Raw genomic sequence first — 20,544 nt, forward strand, 5'->3', positions numbered from 1 at the left:
AACCAATCCAAAAGACGGGGAGCGAAGGAAAGGGGAGGAGCGACTTCCGACAAACGGAAGTTACTCCTCTCTCTTCTCCCGCCTGCGCCCGCGGCGGGCTGGTTTCCGCTTCCGGGTGGCTTTTTTCTGTGGCGCGCTCTTGAAGGTTAGTGGTCGCCATGGAGCTGTTGGGCGAGTATGTCGGGCACGATGGGCAGCTGCAGCGGCTACGGGTGCCTTGTGACGCTCCGGGCGACGCCGACCCTTTCCAGGGCTTGTTGTCGGCCGTGGCCCAGATGAGAGAGCTGGTAGCCGAACTCTTCGGCTCCCTCGTACAGCCGGAAGCGCAGGACCGGATGGCGGCGGCTCCAGACGAGGCCTTGGACGGTGAGCTTTGAGACGGTACTGGAGCGACAGGAGGGCGGGCTGGGTTTCCCGGGAAAAATCTGCTCAGAGAGCCCATGTAGATTGGCAGACTTGAAGAAATTGAGCCTCAGGGGAAGATGAATTCCAACTAAAAATTGTTAGCACCTTCCACCGTATCTGGGCTGAACCTGGGCTCATTTATCAGGGAGGTTTTTTACAACTCTTTTTTCATTTATGTCAAAAAAAAAAAGTGCTGAATGCCTGCTACTCTGTGCCAGCCTTTGGGCTGAGTTCTGGAGAAAAAATGAGGTGAATGCGACTCAGTTCCAGTTCTTGTGGAACTCCGGTGAGGGGTTAGACAGGCAAACACTCTTATTAAAGAGTAGAGGGATGACCCAAGGGTCTTCTGTAACTATTGAAAACCGATAGAACCCAGGAAGACCTCAGAGAGGGCATGACTTTTAAGTTGGGTGTTGAAGGATGAAAAGGAACTTTTCCCAGGTGTGAAATTACAAACATGTTTGGAAGACTGCCACCTGTCGCCCAATAGGAACATATTCCAAAGGTTGGAATAGATTTCAGATGAACAAGTCTTTTAACTCTCAGGGACTGCTTTCCTTTCCCAGATTTGCAGGTGTAGTTTGAAAGTAGAAATGAGAAATTTAACTGCATTCGGGTTTTTTTTTAATCTTGTCTTGAATAGATAGGTACATTTTGAATACCCTGAGCTGAAGAACCTAAGAACTAAATATTGGAATCAGGACTTAACCCCTCTGTAGAGTAGCTTAAACTGTACTGTACTCTACTGTACTTTTCTTGTTTACTGAAACATTACACGAATGTCAGACAATAGATTGTTTCCATGAGAGTGAAGTCTTGTTTCTTAGCTCCAAAAGTTCTCTTCTAATCTGTTGAAAATATTATCATTTGAGTAAGGACAGGTATAGATAGAGCTGTTTTTTTAAAAAGTATATATATATATATACTTACTAGAAAAATAATTGGTGTCTATTCTATTGGTAGTGGGCCAGTAATATCTTCATACAGGAGGACATGTTTTTGTAAGTTCAAGGAAGTCCCCCAAAAGCTTCAGTTTGAATTTCCTTTGTTAAAAGTGATAGAGGTTAAAATGACAGTTTTTATCATATATGAATTATATCTCAATTAACAAATACAAATTTTCAAAAATGTAATAATTATGAAAGAAAAGTGACAACTGAACACTAAAAAGACAAATAGCAGTGATCATTTTGTAACATACAGAAATATCGAGCACTGTGTTGTGCACCTGGAACTAAGTGTTGTAGGCCAATTATACTTCAGGTGAAAAAAAAATCATGATGACAAAAAAAAAAGATAATCCAGTTACCAGATGTCCAGAAGACTTGAATAGATAGTTCTCCAAATAAGATACGCAAATGACCAAGAAGCACAAGAAAAGATGTTCAACATCATTGTCTTTCAGAGAGGCAAATCAGAGCTACAGTGAGATACCAATGTCATGCCCACTAGGAAGGCTATAATGAAAAAGAACAGTAACAAGTGTTGACTAGGATGTAAAGAAATTGGAGCCTTCATATGTGGCTGGTGGAAATGTAAAATGGTATACCTTCTTTGGAAAACAGTTTGGCAGTTCCTCAAAAAGTTAAACATAAAGTTACCATATGACCCAGCAATTCCACTCCTAGAGATTCCTAGTTCCACTCCTAGTTCTCCCAAGAGAACTGGAAACATGTTCCCATAAAAACAAATGCATGAGTGTTTGTAGCAACCTTATTTATAATAGCTAAAAAGTGGAAAAAACACAAATGCCCATCAGCTCATGAGTGGATAAACAATGTTTGTAAAATGGAGTATTATTCATCAACAAAAAGAAGTGAAGTGCTGGTCGATGCTACACAGCATGAATGAACTTTGAAAACATAAGTGAAAGAAAGCGGACACAAAAGGCCACAATTTTATGATTCATTTATATGAAATGTTCAGAATAGACAAATCTACAAGATAGGAAAAGAGATTAGTGGTTGCCAAGAGCTGAGGGGAATGGGAAGTGACTGCTAATTGGTATAGGATTTCTTTCTGGAATTAGTGGTGATGGCTGCACAACCTAGTGCCATCTAAATCAGTAACCTGGACACTTTAAAAGTGAATTTTATGATATATGAATTATATCTTTTTAAAAAGTGATAGAAAAGTTATAAACACCAAAAGGTCTTTTTAAGCATACATATTTCTAATTTGATGTATGCATTGTTTTATTAATCCCTAAAGTGAAATGGTCTACTTACCAACCTTTTTATCTATCTATATTTCTTTCAACCACTGAACCTATTGTCATACAACAAATATTTATTTTAAAAGGTGATGACGAAGATGATGCAGAAGATGAAAATAACGTTGATAACAGAACTAACTCAGATGGACCATCTGCAAAACGGCCAAAACCACAATCTTAGCAATAGCTTTTTCGAAATTTAAAAGATTGCTCCTATATCTTATCACAGAGTGACATTTAAGGAAGACTTGTGCTCTGATTTGGAAAGCATTTGTTTTGTTTCCCTGGGGCAGTTTTGTCAAAGAAAAAACTTTTCTGTTTCCATCAAAGAAAGATGTAATAAATGTTTAAAAATGAATCTCTTTTCTTGAGAAGTTTCAGACTACATAAATAAAATAGACACTTAATAGTGTTTGAAATCTGCTAAGTTGGCATCTGAATTCTTATTATTTTCTACTTCTTAAATAACCATTGAATTAAATTGTGTGATGTCTACATCTTTTAGCTTCTGCTTCTGTTGTAAAAAGTATATGTCATGGTTCATGGACAGTAGCATTTCAAAGAACTGACATGAGCGAGTGGTGAAAATTGGATATTAAATTTAAGAATGGCAGTTCTGTATAAGGAGAAGGAAAACGGGAATATAAATACTGAAGAGAAAGGAGAGCCCTTGAGAGAGACCCAGAGAAACCTTGAATCACACTTACATCCAATATACAGTCATCTGGAGACAATACCACTCAACAAATATATATTTAACTTGTAGTTAGGAGTCAAATGGGGTGTGCTTTTATGCTGGGACTGCTATCTAGATGAACACAACTATAAGCCCTTAAGTAAGCAATTTATATTGACTATATCTTAGATATTTCCTCTCATCCTGTAGCCAGTCTTTGATTTTGCATGACAAAGGACCGTTAAATCCTTTAAATATATATATATATATATATTCCTAAAATGTATGTGTGTATATTTCTTTTCTGCTTGTCAGTGGGACTAAGGCATTTTTTATTTACTGTATATGTTTCTTGAATCATTTAGATAGATGAACTGCAAAGAAATCAAGTAGCATGTACCTATTGAAACAAATAGTCATAGAATTTTAGAGGTGGAAGTAACCTTACAGATTGTATGATTTATTTCAGAAATAAGTCGAGTCTTATTTTGTTTGCCCCGAGTTACAGAGCTTACTGGCAGAGTTGGGTTATACACATAGCCTTTAAAAGATTACTGTGTACTTTCCCAGTTACACATTCTGAAATCTATAGCTTATAAAGTTCATGCTATTAAGGAAACAGAATTTACACACCTTTTCATATCTTTAAAGTGTTGTTTTACTTGGAACATCAGACTTGTGCTAAGTTCTCTTATGTAATTAATACAAACTAGAAAAAGTTTTATAAATGGTCAGAAATCACCTTGTTTGTTTAGTTTGTGATAATGTCTCCAGTATTAGGACTTCAGCTCAGTTACTGATTTATAATAATCTTTTATTTTCATACAGTCCTTAAAAAAACTTACCTGTATAATTAAAATAGTTTATATTTTTAAAGTAATAGCTGAACTTTGCTCCTGAACATTTTGTTTCCTTCTTTGTTTAGCAAATATGTTTATAAAGAAGAAATGTCAAGATATTTATGCTTGTGGTCCAGTGTTTGGAGGTCTGGGTTATAGGTCTGATTGATCTTTTTCTTAATTTTAATATTGATTCTTATTTTGGTACCGTCTTCATAAGTGAGCCAGCCACATGTGTGACAAAAAAGATTTTGAAGGTTTGAAGGTCCAGTCTGAAGAACCAGCAGAAAAATGCCTTGCCTGGTTTTCTAATCTGCCTTCTAAAGGTAACATTAGTCACAGGCATTCAGGGCTCAGTTAATCTCTGAAACAGCTACAACTTTACTTTTATACAGGAAAGTCAACTCCACAGTCCTACCTAACAATAAGCTTGACGCTGTACTTAGATCGATCTTTTAAAATGTGAAACATACGGATTTTTATATGTGAAATATATGGACATTTGCAAATAAATGTCTTTTCTAAAAGTAAGTGCTTTTGTGTCACGTTAAGGAATACTTATTTTAATAGAGTTCTCTGGCCAAGGACAGGAACTTTTACTCTTTTATAAGAGGTTGCTGTTCCTTGGATGTAATATTAGTTATGAAGTTTGAAGTTTTAAAAGAATCACTTGGGAAAAAAATTTACTTTGAAACCAGGTATGGGGGGAAAGTATGGGAAGAAATCATTTTTTCCTTCCTGAATTAGAGAGTGTTCGTACTGAGAGGATTTATGCTTCTGTATCTACTTGCCTTTCAGATCCCAGGCCAGGTGACCTCCTTTGCTTGTCTACCTCTTCTCACCCTTTAGGTTTCAATTTTAAACATTTCCTCCAGCAGAACTTTCCTGGCCTCAAAGACAATGTTAGGTCCCCATGCTGTGTGTTTCTGTGGTACCTAGCCCCCAGTACTTCCCCCTCATGTTATGAAATGTACTTTATTATAATTATTTCTTCAGCTACTCAATTTTTTAAAAAACTTCCATTGAGGAAGGCTTGCATTTTTAAGGAAATAAAGTTTGTTTTCTTCCAAATGGGAAAATTAGTCAGAGACATCTGTGGCCCTCAGTTTATTATGTAGAACTTTTATCTAGATCCTATTTAGCATATTAAAGATATACCTTTTTCTCAGTAGAATTGTTCAATCTGTACAAATATAAAGTACCATTTCTTATATAACATACTGTAATAAGATTCATACATAAGACACTGAAAATGTAGGCTTTTAAACTCAACTGTCAATCACTGTGTTGTAATAAAATGATTACAAGAAATTCCTATTTGAACTTACCCTCGTTAGTAGCTGAGCACCAGAGAGTTAAAAACTGTATTACAGGTTTGGAATGTAAAATTATTATGGAAACTGAGAATATTTGTAAAATAACACTTTCGGTTTTAATAAATGATAAACAAATTTGTTAGTTTTTGTGATGAAGTTGTGTTCTTTTCTCTCTACTTAGAACATAATAAATTGCAGGTAGTTGACAGTACTTCAGTTTTTTAAAAAAATGTTTAGTGTTTTTTTAAAAACAAAAGCCATGAAAGTACTAAAAGAAAATGGACTCAATTTTTATAGTCTCAGAGTGAGGAAGTTTTCCTAAAACAAGATTTTTAGGAATCCGGAAACCAGGATAGAAAGGATTAGTAAATGCAGTTATGTAATAAAATTTCTGAACATTCTGCAAATGAGGTTAAAATGACAGAAGGGAAAAGTATTTAGTATTTTCAACAGAAATGACTAAGAACTGTTAATCCTTTTATAGCTCTTATGTGTACCAGTCAGAAAGACTATAGAAAATTTCACTTCAAAGAAAAAAATTAAAACCACAATATAGTACCCCGTTTTTTCGTTTTTTTTTTTTTTACTTCTCAGACTGAAAGGTCAAAAGTTTTGATGCAATATTGAGCTGGAAATGGTGTGAACTCTATAATATATTGATGATGAGAGTGTAAAATGTTAAATATACATGCTCTTTGACCCAGCAATTTCACTTACAGAAATTTAACCAATGGCTAATAGCACACATGTGCACAGATCTGTATACAAAATTATCCATTGGAGCATTATTCTTGGTAACAAAAGATTGTAAACAACCTAAATGTTCATCTGCAGAAGACCCTAGTTAATTAAATAAAAATAGAAGCACATCAGTACAGTAATTCTGTGCAGCCATTAAAAAGACCAAGATATAGCCCTCCATGTTGTTAAGGATCAGTCTTGAGAATATGATGTTAAATGAAAACTAGCAAGCTATAGAAGAGTGTGTAGAGTGCTGCTAGTGGAGAGTATTAGCTAGATATGCATATAATATCTGAAAGGAAAGTCAAACTGCATCTGGAAAGAGGGAGTTGGGTTGGGAATGAGAGGGAGACTTTTCATTGTATACTCTTGTTCTCTTTGCATTTTAAGAAAGCATATGTTACATATTTTTCTACACAAGCAGAAAAATTTATTGTGAAACTTCCACTTTAATTTTAAAAAGTCATGCTTTTTTAGCAAAGGCAGACTAGCCATATTAACAGTTTAAAACATTGTTATGTAAGTAATTCAGGGCAAAATGTAATGAATCCAGACTTGAAAAACAAAAGATCGACTTTTCCCATCTGACTACTACTTTGTTAGAAGAGGGTGTGGCATGCAACTTCTAAAGAGGTTAGGAGAGCCAAGCTAAATATGAGGTGGGCTACCGTTCATAAAAGGAAGGAGATGTTTCTAAAACTGATGGTCCTAGCCTTAACCTTCTAGCCAGTGCATTATTCTCAAAGGATAAAAAGAATTTCACAGTGCTACTGTTAACTATTCAAGTTCTCGGGTGACCTTTGCTATCAGAATTGCTCTCCTTAAAGACATGGCCCAGGGAAAGTGAATGCTAGGCAGTAAGCCTCTATTTAAATCTTTTAAAAAGCAGCAGCTCACGTTGAGGCAGCAACAAGGCCTTTGGTTAGTTTTAAGTTGAAATTTACTCTCATGCCAAAAGCTCTCCTGGGGATAGAAGTAACTTCTAGAAACACATGACTGGTTTAAATGAGTGCTTTATAGGGCCAGAGTACCGCCCCTTGATGGCAGAGTACTGAAGTTGCGTGCAACGGCTCTACGATGTCAGCATGATACTTGCTGCATCTGTTAGGTGGCTTAGAAACCGTTATCTTCATGATTGTAACTTGAGAATTTCTCAAGGCTCTAACCACCACTTAAAACCTTGTTTGTGAATGTGGTATATGTTTTTCTTGCATCAATAAGGAAAATCCCAAGAGAGCCAGGATCACAAGAACTTTTGGCAAAAATAAATCAAGAGACTCCTTTTAAATCTTGGCCTTGAAAAGAAAATAGCCCTACTTGCTAAAAACTGGGAGAGCTTAATAACCAAACTTACCTAAAACGTGACAAATTATGTTCTGCACTTAGTAACTTTAATCTTTATTTTCTCTGGAGCGTGAACTAGCTTGTTTTGCAGCCTAGTGAGAAAGTTGTTGAGTGGCAATAAAAATCATTCATGCAGTAAATACTGAGCACCTACCGTGTGCCAGGCACTGTTCTAGGCATTGGACACGTGGCACAAAAAATCCCTACTCTCATGGAGTTTAGATTCTGACAAAATATATAATATGTCATATGATGATAAATGCTGTCAAGAAAAATGGGGGCAGATGATGCTTAATTTTAAAAGGGGTGGTCAGAGGCAGCCTCACTGCACTGACAATTGAGCAAAGGTCTGAAGAAGGTGATGGAGCTGGTCAGGGCTAAGCATCCAGGCAGAAGGTACACTGAGCCTGGAGTCCCTGAAACACATTTTTCTGGCATGTTCTAGAATCAGCAAGAAGACCAGTGTGGCTGGAGTGGAGCAAGGGTTAGAGGGGTTACTAGAAAATGAAGTATAACTCAAGGGCCACTTACTTAGAACTTTGTATGCCATGTTAAGGACCAGTATTTATACCAAGACAGGATGCTTTTGGAGCATTTTTGAGAGGAATAATAACATTTTAAAAACGACCCCTCACCATTTGTTTGATGGTGGACTTGTAGGGGACTTGAACAGATTTTGCTGGGTAGAGAGAGCAGCAGCTTGGCTTTAGACAGGTTAAATTTCAGGTGTCTGGTAAGATAGCTTAGTAAATATCAAGTAGGATGTTCGATATTCAAGTCTGGTGCTCAGGAGAGAGGTCAGGGTAGTTCTAGAAATTTGGATGCTTAAAGCCGTGCGCCCAGTTGAGATGGCAAGGCAGTAAGTGTAGAAAAGAGAAGTACGGCATGCCAACATTTAGAAATTGGACAGATCCCCAAGGAGGAACCAGTGAAGAGGATAGGAGAAGCTGGTAAGGACGAAGGCAAACCAGGAAAGTATCCAGAATTGGGTTAATACATGGTAGCTGCTAGCCACATGTGATTGTTTAAATTTAAAACTCAAAATTTCAGTTCTTTGGTCATGCTAGCCACATCTCAAGGGCTCATTTCATGTGGCTCGTGACTACTGATTTAAGACAGCACAGATATAGAACATTTCCGTCATCACTAAAGTTCTCTTGAGCAGTACTGATCCAGAAGCCAGCCAAAGAAACGATCTCAAAGACAAGGGAGTGTGTCAAAAAGGCATTTGAGGACTGAGACTTGATCACTGAGTTTAGTTGCGTGTAAATGACTGGTGACTTCTTGATAAGAGCAGTTTTGATACAGTGGGAGGCAAAAGTCTGATATAAGTGTATTCAGGATTATTTGGACAGTAGGGCTCAGAATCTGAAAATACAGACATCTCATTCCCGACCTTGGGCTCTGGCTGGCAGCTGTCTGCGGTCTGCTCAGGGTGGTCATGTCTGCAAGGACACCGCTGCTGCTGAGGGGCCTGACTGGCCGGGCCTGCCATTCCCGTGCTGCATGCCCAGATCCATTCCAGACCAACACAGGAGCCGCTCAGGGCCGCAGATGTTGCCATTGGGCTCACCTCCTGCTTCCCGTTTCCTCCTGCCCTGGGGCTGGGTCTTGGCACACCTGGAGAGCTACAAAAAGCAAGAGTAAAGAGAGCTGTCCTCTCCCTCACCTGTGACCTGGCCACCCCTAGTCTGTCCTGATCATTTCTGCATTCCTGTCTGACCTTTCCTAGAGCATAGCCTTCAGTTACAGTGACCTGCAATCAGGACCTCTCAGTTTCTCCATGTTGACATACTTAAAGTCTATTTAAACCTTGAAAAAAAAATATATAGACACCTCTTTAAAGATGTGCAATCCAAACAGCTGGGGTGAGCCTACCACAAAATATTTGCTCGGTGCTGTTACAAAGACAAACACAGCCCCCATGACTAACAGTTGAACCTTTACAGTGCATAAAAACCCATGGCCCAGTGACTCTCAACCCTAATAGACTTGTTTGAAGAGCTCCAAAAACATGATGGCCTCAGCCTCTCCCCCCAGGGATTGATACAATTGGTTGGGAAAGGACGCTGGCATTTTTATGTGAGTTTTGCTTTGCTTTTTGTTTATTTCCTTGAGTGATTCTAATACTCATCCACAGTTCGACCCACTCATGGCCTTAAACCAAAACAAAAACACCAATGCATGATTCCCAACCATGGTCCAGAATTATATGGAACTTTATGAATATGTCGGAGAATTTATAAAGTGATGGCACATATTTGATGCAAAAATGAGTCATGTGGTATTCTAAGATTTTCTGCCAGCGTTTTGGAGATTGAGGATGTTAAATCCATCAAGAAGGAAATCAACACCAGATAATCTTAATATAGGACTTTAACCACCCACTGTGAACAGACATATAGGTTAGATTATTTTATGGGCGCTATTACTCAAGTAGGAGCACTTGATCTGACAATTCCACTTCCCCAAAGAAAAGCTTATTAATTATAAAAGCTTTATTTGAAATATAGTCAAATTCTAAATTTAGGGAATTGTGTTTTTTACTTTAAAATTGGTGCTATCTTTAAAACCAGAAAATGTACATGGTGATTAAAGCTCCAAGAATTAAACATTTGTTTTTGGAGTTCAGTGATCTGTTCCCTATCCTGACACTTTTAAAAAATATCAGCTTTGAGCTGTTTGTGAAAAACACTCGAGGTATTCTTCATTTGAGGTGCAGTTGCAAATGAAATGTCTCATTAAACCAGTAGGGCATACAACTCTGTTTTTCTCATATCTGGAAGCAAATATCATTGACTAGCTGTATATCCTAGGATGCTTGTCCCTTCCTTAAAATTCCTGAAGCACTTTCTATATTTAGCATTGTCACTGCCTAAGTATTTACAGCTTTTTCTATTGTGATGTGAATATGAAATAAGTGATGGTCTGCTATAATACACAACTTTCCTGTCCATCTGTTTCAAGCTTCACCTCAATCTAATAAAGCTAGGAGATTAATTTCACCTTTCTCTCTTTACCAGAAGAGCACTTTGAACTATTAAACGGCCATATACAAAATAGGAAAAATCCACAACTTGGATAATTAATTCCAAAAAATTAAAGGGGGGAGGGTATAGCTCAAACAGTAAAGTGCATGCTTGGTATGCATGAGGTCCTGGGTTCAATTCCCAGAACCTCCTCTATAAATAAAGCAAACCTAATTAAGTCCCCCCCACCAAAAAATGTCTCAATTAAAAAAACAGATTAACCCTGCAGTTTAAACCTTTGCGATTACATCTGGAAATACTGTATTACTCCTACTCTAATTATTTTAATATTTCTACTACCAAGGCAATATGATCTTGAAAGAAAAAGGTGGACTGAGCGTTTACTTACCAAATCCCAAAATACTAGAATTTGAAGTATAAGAAAGTCTACTTCAGTAACAAGGAATTACTGCTTTACAAGACAAATAGCAAACTTACAAGCCTTGTATTACATCAAGCATTTATAAAACGAAATAATTGAAGTGGTTTTCTTAAATCATTTCCAAACTATCACTGCACCAAGACAAAGCAGATAAAACAAGAAATTGCTCAGATATGAGAAAAACAGAGCCTCTCCCCCAGGGATTGATACAGTTGGTTGGGAAGGGACCCTGGCATTTTTATGTGAGGAGTTTTGCTTTGATTTTTGTTTATTTCCTTGAGTGATTCTAATACTCATCCACAGTTAGACCCACTCATGGCCTTAAACCAAAACAAAAAAAAAAATGCATGATTCCCAAAATTATCCTGTTTTTGAGAAGCAGTATAGTGGAATGATAGAGCTAGAGATCTGAAGCCAGACATCCTAGGTTCAAATTCTGGCTCTTCCACTTGCTGTTTGACAATGGGCAAGTTATTAATTCCTACATGCTTCAGGTTTTCATTATTTCTCTCTTCCGTAAATTGGCACTAGTACCAGTACATACCTGCCTCTTAGGACTCTAGTGCAGAAGGAATGTGTATCACTAAGAAAACAGTGTCTGCAGCATGCATACTTTTACTAAGTACTCAAAAGATAACAAGTCATTTGGTTATCTGACCCTTGCAGAAACACGTATTTCAAACTCCTGCTTAATTTGGAGATTCAGTATATTTTAGCAAAAACTGTATCATTTCAGTAACTAGACCTCTGGAAGTAGTAAAGGAGAGAAATGAGATTAATTGCAGAAGGATCTGATTGTGCCACTTTTGAGTTACAAGGGTACCTGCTTTATCTTTCCAGTAAAATCTTGCTGTGGAATGATCAGCCTTCCATTCTGGTCAAACTTAAAGTAAAGGTTGAGGTTGCTGGAAAACTTTTAGATTTTCAGTAGCTCATACAAATTGAGAAAAACCTTTCTCAATTCTTTTCCATTCTTTAGCATGGTTAGGCAGACAATACCCAGTGCTGAAACATTTGTCATTTGTGAGCAGCACTCCAGCTCAGTGATTTAGGAACAAAGGCATCAGATGCCAGGTTATAACTCTGACTCTGCTTCTTTCTTAGCTGTGTGACCTTTGGCAAGTTATTTAACTTCTTCATCATATGCTCCTTAACTGTAAAATCTGGATAACAATAACTTATCTCATAGAGTTGCTGGGAGGATTAAATGAGTTAATTCACGTAAAACTCTTAAGAACAGGGCCCAACAGAGTAAGCATCAAAAAATGTTATGATTATTAAAATTGGTCAGTGTAAAACATTTCCCTGGTATTAAAGACATAACTGTATAAAAATATATCTTGACCTCACCCAGAAAAAAAAGGAAAAAAATCCTAAAATCTAATATTTCCATTTTTTAGTTATTTGTACTGTTACCAGACATGAGGTAGTAAGTACAAATGCAGAGGAGGCAGTACAAGGATCATGCAGCCTATCACCTGAAGACCAGACCTCAGGCAGAAAAGAAAACCAGAAGGATGATGACTGGACAGCATCTTTTAGGGGGGTATCACACACGTGCCAGGGAATGGACTAAATGTACCCATCTTCTTCCAGGTGTTAGACTTCTCAGCTTTCAAACGTTTAGTCTCTTCCCAAGTAGTTTTTTTAAAAAACAGTTGCATTAATAATGCAAGGTAATTAATAATGCCAGTAGCATTGCCAAAAGGAAGAACACATTTGCTTATCAAGACAGCCATCACCTCAATAATTTTATACCAATTTCTCACAAGCTGATAGCAAGCAAGCATACATAGATGGCTTAACTACAACAGGATGAATTGGTGTTTTAGTTAAAGAATTTTAAAGCAAGCCAAGTAATTGTATAAAATTTAAATTTTATGACCATGTTTGGACCTCTTTACATTAAACACAATGGAAATGTTCATATTCATTTTTTCCCCAAAGGAAAAATTTCTGAATCATCACTATGTTGCACAGTAGAATAAAAATATGAGTCCAGGTACTTACTCAAGTTTCTAAAGAATGCAAATAACAGGTAAAATTTTACTTCCAAAATCTGAAGTCATCAACATGATTTTGTAGTACTGTATCTCAGGCTTTACCTAAAAATTCCTTATTGTTCAGATAAAGACAGCCCCCAATCACATTTTTTAAAAAACATCTGTCCCACCACAACTTCCTGAGATCTGTGAAGAAACTGCAGTCTTGTGATCAGGCTCCATATAGTACTGGCAGTTTTGTACTTGTAAGGAAAAAAGCGATTTTACGTGTCAATCAGTTGTAGTCTGCTGATCTGATTAGAAGCCTTGACAAATGCCTGGTGGCGATTGCAGATAATTGCCAAGCATATGGGAATAATACAGTAGCCCACTGTTTTTGGGTCAGCTCTTGTACAAGAATAAAGGAACAAAAACATCTGTAAGTAAGGTATCAGAAAAATAACTGTCCAAAACCAAAAAGGCAGGGAGAGCAACCGAGATTTCAAGGAGTGTGTCCATGTGGTTCCTTCAAGGGGCTCCTCTGGGTGCTGTTGAATGTGTTCCAAGGCCAGCCTGTTGTAAGTCTCATTGATTTCAAAAACATAGTAAAATGCTGCTGCACTTGCTAAAAGATACAATCCCACTCCAATCCATCCCATCCGCTGACGGAAGTTCATCATTCTCCATGCTCTGTGCCTTCGAGTTAAAAAAGAAAAACTATGGTTAGTGTCTAGTAATCCTGTCAGTGGCAGCTACTCCAAATGTACTTATTTTTCCAATGAACTCTAAAATGCCCTCCAACACATTTGAGGTTTAAAATAACTAAATTAAATTTACATTTATTAAATGTAAACAACTTACAGGTTGTTTCATGTAACAGTTATGAGAAGTAAAGTTTTAGTATATATTGAATGTGCTTTTTATGTGACTCCCACAGACAAATAAATCACTGTATCTGCCTTAAATAGGTCCAGCACACCTTCCCTTAAACTGTAACTGAAATAGTTTCGCATGGAACATTTCAGTTTTACAGTTCAGATACTTTCGGACTTAACAGTAATGCTTCAGACATGAACATTTGGCTCTACAAGTCAAACTAATGTTGGAGCCCCCAAGTTAAGACAGTAACTCTTAAACACTTACAGTGGTCCCGAAAATCTTCCTGTTCCTACGGCAAGCGTTAAAGAGTCACTCAGTTCTGAATAATCGGGTGGCTTTGGCATTTCAGAGAAAGCCACCATAAGAGAAATCTCCGGGGTCACCGGCTGGGAGAATGGGGAACACGAGCAGCCTGGAGCAAAGGCTAATTGTGATTAAGCACAGCGTGACTGCAGCCGGTCACGCGGCGGCCCGGCCCTTGACGCGGCTGCCGGAGACCCAGCCCTGTGTCACCCGGCCCAGCCCGGAGGCTCCCCAGCCAACCGGGACTCCCCGGCAGCCGGCCCCGCCCCCTGTCGCGCTGCAGCGCCTGCCGGCCGCGACCAGGGCCGCGCGGACGGCGCCAGACCCGGGCCTCTCCGCCTTGCAGCGCCAGGAGCCCAGCGCCGGGCAGCGGCCACCGGCCGAGCCTGCAGAGCTGAGCAGGTCCCGGATCTCACCTCCTCTCCGGGTTGGCCCGCCCAAGCGCCGTCCCGGATGAAGCTACAGTCGGGGCTTCCGGCTCAGGCCGGAAGCGTGCATGCCCCGCCCCCTCAAACCCCGCCCCCTCGCGACGTCAGAGCGCCTCAGCCCTGTGGTGCCACTTTTGCCAGTGCGCCCCGAACGTCTCTAGGTTAGGATGCGGTTGGAGACTGTGGAGGCACTGGTGTTGATGCGACGCTTCAGGTGGGCTGGCGTCTGGGCCTGGTCGCTTCAGTCTTCCTCAAAGCCTCGCCCCCGGTGCTTCGCCCGCTGCTCTGAACGCCCAGTCGTTCCTCAGAGAGCGCCGCAGCGATCGGCCGACCGCCATCCCCCGCGCGCCTCTGCGCAGCCCCGGTATCCCTCTCGAGTGTCCCCATTCGAGCGGAGGAGAGGCCACCCTCTCTCTCCTTGGCCTGGCCTCCCGGGAAGAATCGGGAGCGGACCCTGGCGCCTCGGCCGCCGGCGATGGACGCAGACGCGGACAATTAGATGACGGCGGGGGGAAGCGGGACCCCGCCGTCCGCTGCGGGACGCCCGAGGCGGAGAGAGGGTAAGACTGCTGCTTGCCGCAGTGGGGCCGGCCGTCTGCCCGCGTGCGCGGGGCTTCTCTGGGCTTGGGTTATTCATTGACACCTTCAACTAACTTGACTGCTTGGTTCTCACAGCCCTTCTGAACTCCGGATGTTGACGAGACTTAACTAGGGTACCACGGAGGAGTACAGTGAACTGCGGTGGCATCAGTGGCCTGGAGAAATTGGCATTTAAATCTGTTGTTTTGGGCACCATGACGCTGAGGCTCTTGGAAGACTGGTGTAAAGGGATGGATATGAACCCTCGGAAAGCTCTATTGATTGCCGGCATCCCCCAGACCTGTAACGTGGCGGAAATCGAGGAGGCCCTGCGAGCTGGTTTAGCTCCCTTGGGCGAGTACGGACTGCTCGGGAGGATGTTCCGGAGGGATGAGAACAGGAAGGTAGCCTTAATAGGGCTTACTGAGGAGACTAGTCATGCTCTGGCCCCAAGGAGATACCCGGAAAAGGGGGTGCCTGGAGAGTGATCTTTAAGCCCCCTGACCCAGATAATGAATTTTTAAGCAGATTAAATGAATTCTTAGAGGGAGAGGGCATGACACTGGGTGAGTTTACCAGAGCTCTGGGATATGGAAACGACACTTTTGGCCTAGACCAGGACATAATCCCAGAAATGCGGGCCCCTGTGTTGGCACAGGCATTAGGTGAGGCCCTTCAGCCTGTTCTGCAATACTTGAAATACAAAAAGCTGAGAGTATTCTCAGGCACTGATCCTCCGGAACCAGAGGAAGAAGAATTTGAATCCTGGCTGTTTCATACCACATGTCTTCCAAATGATGAAGACATGGCAGGTATCAGATGCCGAGAAGAGAAGGAGACGGCTAGAGAGCCTTAGAGGCCCAGCATCTGATATTATTCGTGTCCTCAAGATAAACAACCCATTAATTACAGTTCCTGAATGCGTGCAGGCTCTTGAGCAGGTGTTTGGGGTTATCGATAATCCTAGGGAGTTGCAGGTCAAATATCTGACCACGTACCAAAAGGATGAAGAAAAATTGTCTGCTTACGTGCTAAGGCTGGAGACTTTATTACAGAAACTGGTAGACAGAGGTGTAATTGAGCGAGGAGTTGTGAATCAGGCCCACCTAGACCAAATCATTGCTGGAGCTGTCCCCAGAACCCCGCGCGGAAAGTTTGCTCTGTCAGAGGATGGCTCAGCCCCTGGCTTATTGCAGTTACTGACACTGATAAAGGATGAAGAGGCAGCTGAGGAGGAGGACCTTCTCCAGGCAGGATTAGAGGGCCTTCTCACTTGACTCTTGGAATCAGGAAGGGCTCCCTGGCAGTGAGCAGAGCATGAAGGTAGAACAGTCCATATACCCAGTGATAGACATTAACCAATCCCTGCCTTGCGCTGCCAAGTTAACTCATTTTTGTGCAGTTCTCAATATAATCCTTTGTCATTTCTCTGCCTATTTAATGTCTCCTAAATGTGTCATTGACTAGGAGGATGCAGTTCTGCACTGGTATTTATATTTTTAAATTCACCCTGTGAATTTTTTTTATCACACACAGCTGTACAGAAAGTCGAAGCACTACACGTGTGTAGTACTTTGAGAGAACAGGCAAGGCTCAGGTACACATGCTGGCCAGATCTCCTTGAGCTGTCAGCTTAGGTGATAATAGGTGCAAGTGTAGCTGTCAGATGTGATAATGTATCGTAGTTTCTCTCTTTTTGTTGTTTATTTGTTTATGTTAACATAGTCTACAATGTGTTAGATTCTGGTGAATAGCAAAGTGATTCAGTTATGTATAGATTCTTTTCCATTATAAATTACTACAAGACATTGAATATAGTGTCCTGTGTTATATAGTAGGTCCTTGGTTATTTTATATATGACAGTGTGTATCTGTTAATGCCAAACTTCTAATTTACCCCTCCCTCCCCACTCTGCCCCCTTTGGTAACCATAAGTTTGTTTTCTATGTCTGTGAGTCTATTTCTGTTTTGTAAATAAGTTCATTTGTATCATTTTTTAGATTACACATATTATTATATGATGTTTATCTTTGTCTGACTTAGTATGATCATTTCTGTGTCCATCCATGTTGCTGCAAATGGCTTTATTTCATTCTTTTTATGGCTGAGTGATACTCCATTGTGTATGTATATACCACAACTTCTTTATCCAGTCACCTGTCAATGGACATTTAGGTTACTTCCATGTCTTGGCTACAGTAAATAGTGCTGCTACACATATAGTTTTTAGGTATGTATTGCTCTACATTAATCTGGAAGATCATGAGCAGTGGATAAGATACTATTTTCTGTGTAAATCGGAATTTTATTGCTTCTGTGCCGTCAAAACAGGCAGAATTAAGTGCTGAAGTTGCTAAGTTTGCAGCTGCCATCTCTAACCCCAGATTTCTGATATGTGTCATCGAAACATTTAGTTCTAGACATTTTAATAGGATATAAAATTATAGTTGTGCACTTATAAATGAATCTGAATAAAATGACCTTTTTTTTTATCTGTTTTGTTTATATCAAGGTTCCAAGAGAGGCTTCACTTGAACAAAGGGTTCCAAAAGCATAAATCTGAAAACCACTGAATTTGCACAGGCTTATTCCATTGGACACTTTATTCCTGGTGCCCAGGGGGTAGGGAGTAGTTTTCTAAGTGAGAGTACAGGTGGGACCTTCTACGAAGCACAGTGGACTGAAACAAGACAGCGCACAAGTTAGTGCAGGTAAAGCAGTTTCTGAATCTGGAGGGTGAAAGGAAAGACAGGAACACTGCATACCTCTGCCTGGTAGCCTGAACTATGTACTTTCTCACTTAGTTCTCTTAAAAACTCTGCAATATAGGAAAACTCAGTTTCACACTTGTGGGAATGGGCAGGGAAATGTTAAGGAAGACTTGCTCACAGTGAAACAGCTAGTTTCAGAATCCTGTTCTCCACCTTAACTGCCAGGTCTGTGTTCCTTCCACTGCCAAGAAAGAGAAGCAATCATAAGAGTATCAACCACAGATTGTTAACCACATTTCATAAATGAACTGTCAGTATGCGTTAGTGTGGACTAACGCATTCTTAATCACTACTGCAAATTAGACATTGTAAGAAGTGGGGTGTGTGAGAACCTGTAAGACCCAGGGGTTAGCCAGGAGGGTGGACATGGGTTAGTGATTTGGTCTTTTAAAAAAAAAAAAGAGTGAAAGTCATAGCATGAAGAAAATGGAAAATTGCTGAAAGATCAGTCTTTTATAACTAGTAACAATAGCCCAAAGGATCAATTTTGGGATGTACACTTTTGGTTTAGATTCAAGGGCATAGTATGTTTCTGCTTTGACTAAATGTCTTGGTTTCATCCTTTGTAAGTTCCCATAAGTTCTCCCACTGTGGAAGGTAAAATGTGTGTATCAAGCCATCATGTTGTACACCTCATATGTAATTTTAACTTGTCAATTATACCTCAGTAAAGGTGAGGAAAAAGAAGCTAAATACCAGATGACATATGGACTCTGGATAAATTCAAAGGTGTAATTCTGATCTTGTTTATATGCCTACAGTCATTTATTTGCCATCTCAGTAGCAGGAAATGTCATTAGCTGCATTTTGCTGATATACAGATACAGTGTATATGTGCACACAAAGGTGTTAATAAATGTTGCACCTGTCCTGTGTGTGAGGCACTGAGTGGGGAGGGGGGGTTAGATTGTATAATTAAATTTAGGGTATAATCCCCGCCATGGAGGTCTATCCAGAGTCAGTAATAGCTGATATTGAACACTTGCTATTGACTAAGCGCTGAGCACTGTTGAACACATTTGGTCCTCCAACAATACTGAGAAGTCAGGCCTTTCATTTTCCTATTTTACAGGTGAAACTGAGGCACAGAGAAGTTAGTAACTTGCCCAGGGTTTCCTAACTAATAAGTGGCAGGGTCAGGATTTACACTCTGGCCATCTATTTCCAGAGTCCTTGCTCTTAATCTACTTACTCTGTGTTGCCTTGTTAACTCCTCACAGAAACCTGTGTAAAGCACCATCATTTCCTGTCCTATGGATGAGAGGCTTGAGGCTTAAAGATTCAGTATTGTGGGGGGGAGGGGAGCAAATAGCCTAACTCCAGAGAGCTTTTCTTAAGGTGTTCTGACATGCATCTGGTAAACACTACAGAACTGTAAAAAAAATGCCAGTTGTGACTATGAAATCATGTGAAGTCATGAAACATATATTCTTTAAAAGCTGTGTTCCAAAAACAAATGAACACTAAAAAACTACCTAGTTCTGTTGGGATGATGGAAATATAAGGGTAATTGAGTTTTCTTTTGTTTCCTAAATGTGTTGTTTCTTTTAATGAAAAATAAATATGCAAAAGAAGTGCTCATAACGCAAAACATCAGGTGGCATGTCAAAGGAACGGAAGCCAGCCTGAAAGAGAACCCACTGGCGAAAGCTGCAATTTGAGGGGAAAGAATGAATAGTACTGGGTTATAACCCAAAGTATAAAATAAATATCCACGAGTTCATGCTGATGTAAATAAATGTGGGAGAAGAGTCCACTTTTCCTTAGAGAAGAACTTCAAGTACTTTGTATGGATGTTCCCCACTTTAGGAGGTGAGGGTTTATTCCCATCCCCCTTTAAGTGTGGACTGAATTTAGGAATAGAGTATGAGGTGGGAAAATAGTAACTTTTCAGTGGAGAAACCTGGCAAGGACTAGCTTGCTGGGTCAAAGTTAACAACAGTGTTCAGTCACGTTGATTGTATGTGTCCCTGATACGGTGCAATGACATGGGCACTTCACGCCCTCAGAACCTATAACCCAGTCTAATCAGGAGAAAACCACCAGACAAACCCACACTGACAGACATTCTGCAAAGTTCCTGGCCAACACTCCTCAAAAATATCAAGACAGTAAAAAACAAGAAAAGACTGAGAAACTGTCACAGACCAGAGAAAAGAGACCTGGTAACTAAATGTAAATGTATTCTGGAAGGGATTTTGGAACAGAAAGGACCTTAGTGGAAAAGTGAAGTCTGAAGTTTAGTTAATAGTAACAGCCCAATATTGGTTTCTTGGGGGTGACAAATATACTATGGTAATGAAAGTTACCAGGTTAATAAGGGGAAACTACACGAGCATACACAAACTCTACTATTTTTGTAACTTTTCTGTAAATCTAAAACTATTCTAAACTAGTAGACAGGCATTGAAAAAGATACATAGATACTTACACACATACATGTGCAAGCAGATAGCAAACGACCTGGGAAGCCAGCCAGTGAAATGAGTCAATGGGGGTAACAGGAGTGCCTGCCATTCCTAAAAATGGTTATTCATCTAAACACCACCAGGTGGCAGTAAGCACTCAGGTTAGGCCTCAGCCAGGCCAAAGTCGGGAAACAGATTCTCTCTTACGTAAGTGGCATCGTACCTGCCCCTCTAAAAGACTGGAAAA

The 20,544-nt window shown here is 40.1% G+C and overlaps 3 protein-coding genes and 1 non-coding gene across 5 annotated transcripts; 3 read left to right on the forward strand and 1 right to left on the reverse strand.

Moving 5' to 3' along the window:
* The first annotated feature begins 92 nt into the window (after positions 1-92).
* GON7 (GON7 subunit of KEOPS complex) lies at positions 93-3,047 on the forward strand. Its single transcript, XM_010968716.3, has 2 exons — positions 93-366; positions 2,707-3,047. The coding sequence occupies exons 1-2, from the start codon at positions 159-161 to the stop codon at positions 2,799-2,801; spliced, it is 303 nt and encodes a 100-aa protein (XP_010967018.1). The 5' UTR covers positions 93-158; the 3' UTR covers positions 2,802-3,047.
* A 3,039-nt stretch (positions 3,048-6,086) lies between these two features.
* LYSET (lysosomal enzyme trafficking factor) lies at positions 6,087-14,623 on the reverse strand. 2 transcript variants are annotated; one of them, XR_012507412.1, is made up of 3 exons: positions 14,073-14,521; positions 12,958-13,625; positions 6,087-9,164 (listed from the first exon to the last, which is right to left on the reverse strand). XR_012507412.1 is itself a non-coding variant. In XM_074365103.1 (2 exons), the coding sequence occupies exon 2, from the start codon at positions 13,607-13,609 to the stop codon at positions 13,214-13,216; it is 396 nt and encodes a 131-aa protein (XP_074221204.1). In that variant the 5' UTR covers positions 13,610-13,625; positions 14,528-14,623; the 3' UTR covers positions 12,808-13,213. The 2 variants fall into 2 exon arrangements, 1 of the variants encoding a protein (XP_074221204.1); XM_074365103.1 differs by lacking the exons at positions 6,087-9,164; positions 14,073-14,521 and adding an exon at positions 14,528-14,623 and having other exon boundaries at positions 12,808-13,625.
* COX8C (cytochrome c oxidase subunit 8C) lies at positions 8,978-10,331 on the forward strand. The gene is given in 3 exon segments (XM_074365104.1): positions 8,978-9,024; positions 9,026-9,118; positions 9,120-10,331. Coding segments are annotated over 3 exon segments (204 nt in total). The 3' UTR covers positions 9,184-10,331.
* On the forward strand, positions 14,451-17,625 carry LOC105079876 (uncharacterized). Its single transcript, XR_012507413.1, has 2 exons — positions 14,451-15,099; positions 15,215-17,625. It is a non-coding gene; the product is annotated as an uncharacterized LOC105079876 (transcript).
* The last annotated feature ends 2,919 nt before the right edge of the window (positions 17,626-20,544 follow it).

The sequence above is a fragment of the Camelus bactrianus genome, chromosome 6 (assembly GCF_048773025.1).
Source record: "Camelus bactrianus isolate YW-2024 breed Bactrian camel chromosome 6, ASM4877302v1, whole genome shotgun sequence".
Lineage (NCBI taxonomy): Eukaryota > Metazoa > Chordata > Mammalia > Artiodactyla > Camelidae > Camelus > Camelus bactrianus.